Source organism: Grammomys surdaster, unplaced genomic scaffold (genome assembly GCF_004785775.1).
Source record: "Grammomys surdaster isolate TR1022 unplaced genomic scaffold, NIH_TR_1.0 166, whole genome shotgun sequence".
Lineage (NCBI taxonomy): Eukaryota > Metazoa > Chordata > Mammalia > Rodentia > Muridae > Grammomys > Grammomys surdaster.
This window is the reverse complement of record NW_021604614.1, coordinates 2,193,555-2,198,506: the sequence shown is the minus strand read 5'-3', so window position 1 is coordinate 2,198,506 and position 4,952 is coordinate 2,193,555. Positions and strand designations below refer to the sequence as shown.

At 50.9% G+C, this 4,952-nt stretch overlaps 1 protein-coding gene across 1 annotated transcript in view; it reads left to right on the top strand.

Moving 5' to 3' along the window:
* Positions 1–3,871, top strand: part of Mettl27 (methyltransferase like 27) — an 8,173-nt gene extending 4,302 nt beyond the window's left edge. The window contains exon 6 of the mRNA XM_028766120.1: positions 3,393–3,871. Within this exon, the coding sequence (XP_028621953.1) occupies positions 3,393–3,667 (275 nt within the window). The 3' untranslated portion in view covers positions 3,668–3,871. The remainder of the gene's footprint in view (positions 1–3,392) is intronic.
* Positions 3,872–4,952: the final 1,081 nt, after the last annotated feature.

The following is a 4,952-nucleotide window of genomic DNA, read 5'->3' as shown; positions in this document are numbered from 1 at the left end:
CTAGGCAGGGGCTCTACCACTGAGCCACGCCCCCAGCCCCTCACTGGAGGATTCTAGGCAGGGGCTCTACACTGAGCCACGCCCCCAGCCCCTCACTGGGGATTCTAGGCAGGGGCTCTACCACTGAGCCACGCCCCCAGCCCCTCTCTGGGGGATTTTAGGCAGGGGCTCTACCACTGAGCTACGCCCCCAGCTCCTCTCTTGTGGGATTTCATAGAAGGCAGGGAAGATCAGTACTCTCAGAATAAAGTTGCGTTTTCAAGGGTTGGGGGCAAGGCAGTCGCAGAAGATGGGGTAGGGAGTTGCCTGGAAGTCAGAACCTCAGAAGAATAGAAAGATCCAGAAGAGGGTCTACCCTGCCTAAGGACAGAATGAGGAAGTTGGGAGATAAAAATACTTCCTCTCCCAAGCCCTACTCCTGGAACTAAGCCTGCATGTCTGGGCAGGATTCTGTTTCAGAGAGGCCAACAGAAGCTAGGGCATTGATAGGGTCATCAGCAGTGGCATGGGTTGGGCTCAGAACCACCGGAAATGCCCGTTGCATGAACCTAAACAAAACAGACTCTCCAGCTCCAGCCTGAGCCCCCCACCTTCCTCACCCCATCTGCCAGAAACCAGGCATACTGGATGCACTGCAGCTCCGTGGACAGTCTGTCACACACACACACACACACACACACACAGCCCGCAGCCGGGGCTTCTTGACTCACCAGGCTTTATTTTATATTTTAGGCAAGGACTGTGGAACCCTCGTTGATCTTAAACTTAGCGATCTACCTACCTCTGCCTCTGCCTCTGCCTCTGCCTCCTGAGCGCTAGAATTAAAAGTTTCACATTGGGTTGGAGAGATGGCTCAGGCTTGATAAAATATTTCTCTGCTGGTGAAATGAGACAATTTAAGCCATATTAAATTATTAAGTGCAGGTTTATTGGAAGGTTGCTCTCATGCAAGTTCACCGGCCCCAGGGAAGGATGCCAGGGAAATCATCCTGGGAAGGGAGAGAGAGAAGGAGTGTGTGCATGCAGAGAAAGAGAAGAAGAGAGAGGGGAGACCACAATGTCTACATTATATAGGAAAGAGGCTCTAGGGAAGAGACTCCAGAGTGGAGTATGTCTGAGGTCAGGGCATGCCAGGTAGATACTGAGGGATGCCGGGAGAACCTGGAGGCCAGGTCTGCTTTGGTATGTGTACAATATGCACCTCAGCCCCCTAGGGTCTGAACCCAAAGAAGGGTTAAGATCACTTGCTACTCTTGAAAAGGACCCAGGTTCGATTCCCAGCACCCACATGGCAGCTTACAACTATGTGTAACACGAATTCCAGGGGATCCAATACCCTTTTCGGGTGCCCACCTGCACCAGGCATGCACAAGGTACACGTACATACCGGCAGGCAAACACTTACGCACATAAAATAAAGACATTTTGTGTCATCATATCCAGCTTTTTCTCCACCCCCTCCCCCCACACAAAGAAAGCGAGGGTCAAAGCTTGGGTCCTGACAGCCCTAACAAATTAGGCCCAGCTGCCATCTCCAACTGATCAATTATAATCAAGTTGCCAGGTGGTGGTGGCACTTTCCTTTAGCCCTATGCGGGGAGGCAGAGACAGTCAGATCTCTGAGTTTGAAGCCAGCCCATATAAAGAGAGTTCCAGGACAGCCAGGGCTACGTAGAGGAACCCTGTCCCAGAACATACATTCATTCATACATACATACATACATACATACATACCAACCAAGTAATATGGAAAGCAATGAAAGGTTTGTTCAGTGCAGCCTCTTTGGAAAGGGGAACACAGATACACACATGTACCCCAAACCCCTCTTCCCAGTCCTGACATGGAATTTAAGTTTAAAGATGGGGCAGGAGTTTGCATAGGTAAGTGGTCCTGGTCAAGATGCTGCGCCACCTTACCAGTGACCCGTCATTATCTGGGCTGCGGTGTTTCCTGCCTGGTGGACTGGCAAGTTTCAGAACTGTGTGAAGAACTTCAGAGAAACAAGTCTCTCCTCTGGGTGGCACAGGCTCCTGCCTTTTCCTTCTTCTACCATGAGACAGACTCCTGAGGAAATCCTAATTTGGGGGCAACCATTGTTTCAATAGTCTGACAGCCCAAGGAAGGAGCACAAGTGTGTCTTTAGCATCTCTGTATAGCTGTGCAGCCCACCGTAGCCTGAAAACCACCGTGTAGCCCAGATTCAAAGTCTGAGCTTCCTTAGGACCACACAGATGGGTCACTGGTTAAGAGGACTTGGGTTTGATTTCCAAAGGCTCACAACCTTCTGTAACCTTAGTTCCAGGAGACCGACACCTTTACCTGGCCTCTGTGTTCAAAACACAATCACGGTGCACAGACAACAGACATACAGGCAGGCAAAACTAAACATAAAACTTTTAAAATAAGCTCTCCACTTTTTTTTTCCTTCCTACCTGGGCATACCAAATGCTGGGAGATTAGACTTGGACCACCATGCTTGCCCCTGCCGGGGATTTTGCACCCATGTATGCATAATGCACACATGTGTCCTTCCCGTGAAGAGGAATCATCATTCCCCCCTGCCATGCCTGCAAGAAACTTAACAAAAAGAAATGGAGGGTCTTGCTAGGGCCAACACCTAGTGCTTTCCTGCTGGTCCTTAAGACCTAGACTTGTCTTTTAATGGGACTGAGTTACAGACAGCGTGGAGCTCCCTGTCCCCATCAGGGTGAAGAATTCCCAGAGTAAAGGACACTTGGCTGTTAAGGGATTGCATAGGAACCTGACCTAGTAAAATAGACCGGTCATCTCAACTACTAAAAAATGTAAGCAGACGAATCTCAAACCAAGGCCTCCCCTGTGCTACACAGTGGTTTCAAAAACAGCCTGGGCAATTTGGCAAGATCCTGTTTCAAAAGCAAAAATTTTTAAAAATGGGCATATAGCTCAGGGGTAGAGTACTCACCTAGAAACTCCCATGACAGCCAGGGGGCTTTGCTCAATGAAAGAACACCTGCCTGAATAGAATCCCCCCCCCCCCCCCCCGTGAGGGGCTGGGGGCGTGGCTCAGTGGTAGAGCCCCTGCCTAGAATCCCCCAGTGAGGGGCTGGGGGCGTGGCTCAGTGGTAGAGCCCCTGCCTAGAATCCCCAGTGAGGGGCTGGGGGTATGATTTAACTGTTGTGTCTTTTTTAGCATGTTTGAGGCACATGTTTCTATCTGCAGCCCTATAAAAAAATTTTTTTTTTAAAAAGTAGACCATGAGAAAACATCAGGTTAAGGAAACCGAATTCCTGGGGCAGGTAACTCTAGGCAGCAAACCCTGGAAGTAGAAATCTGGCCCCGAACTGAAGTCTCGAGCAGGGACTTTCGTGCATTCATCCTGCTCACCTGCCCCGCCCCAACCCTCCCCAGGTGGACTTGTTTGTCTGACTACCAGGACCAATCCGTCCAACCTTCCATACAAGGAGGCGCTGGAGGCGACCTTAGACTCCCTGGAGCAGGCTGGAGCGTGGGAACGCCTGGTGACCCAGCCTGTGGACCACTGGGAGCTAGCAACATCAGAACAGGAGACAGGGCTGGGCAGCTGTGTCAACGATGGCTTCATCTCTGGCATCATCTACCTTTACCGAAAGCAAGAGACAGCGCGGGGCGAGAGAGGGGGGCTCAATATCCAACCCCTTAGTTGACCACTGATCCTCTATGTATGTTCTTAGTCCAGTGTGTTTTCTTAGCCTTGCCTGCTCTGTCTGTAAAATGGGCCCATCTTCCCAGCCATTCCCAGAATTCAAGGCCACAGGGCTGGAGCGATCATTAACAGTGCTTGGTTCTCGAAGCATGAGAAACTGGACCACCATCCTCAGCATCCACATAAAAATCACACGTTACAAGCATGCCTGTGTGTCATACCACCACTGGGGTAGCGAGATGGGTGGATCCCTCAGCCACTTCGTGAGACATCCTGTCTTAAAGAAATAAGGCAGACAGCAGAGAGTGACGGAGAGGACAACTAGCAGCACCTAGCTCTAGCCTGCGCGCATGTGCGGGCATGTGCGCATGTGCGGGCGCACCCGTACACTCAGGTGCACAAGCTACACATATACCAGATACAGAAGAAAAAAAAACTCTAAAGGGACCACTGCGTACCGTAACACAACCAAGCACCATCCCATCCCCATTTTACAAAAGATGTTGAATTAGGACCAGCAAGATAGCACGGCAGATAAAGCCACGCTTACCACCAAGCCTTTCCCAGAAGCCTCAGGAGCCACGTGGTGACGGAGAAATGACTCCTACAAGTTGTCCTTTGCTGTGTACATAGCACACGTGTGCACGTGCACGCAAACACACACACACGTGCCCGCACGCACGGGATAAGTAAATGAAGAACTAAATAAGGACGTCACTCAGACACACGCTAAGGGCAGTAGTGGTGCACACTTTTACTCCTTCCAGGACTCAGGAGGCAGAGGCAGGCAGATCAGAGTTCGAGGCCAGCCTGGTCCACAGAGTGAGTTCCAGAACAGCCAGGGCTCCACGGAGAAACCCTGTCTTAGGAAGGGGAGCAGAGGAGAGGGGAGGGGAAAACAGAAAAGAGAAACGTTAAGGTATTAGTTTAACCAGCCATCACGTGTTTTCGCAGCCTTTGGGTGGTAGGCGTAAGGCTCATGAGTTAAAGGCCAACCTGGGCTACCTCATCTCAAAAAATAAATAAATAAAAAATAAGGGGTCTGGAGAGTTTGTTCAGCGGTTAAGATCACTCATTGTGCCTGGCATAGTGGACCACAGCTTTAATCCCAGCGTTCGAGGCGGGGGGTGGGGGGGTGGGGGGGTGGGGGTGGGGGCGGGAGTAGGTAGGGGGCTGGGAGGATTGCAGGGAGATGGTGGAGACAGGCAAATTTTTGAGTTCAAGGCCAACCTGGTGTACAGAATGAGTTCCAGGACAGCCGGGCCTTCATAGAGAAAGAAACCTTG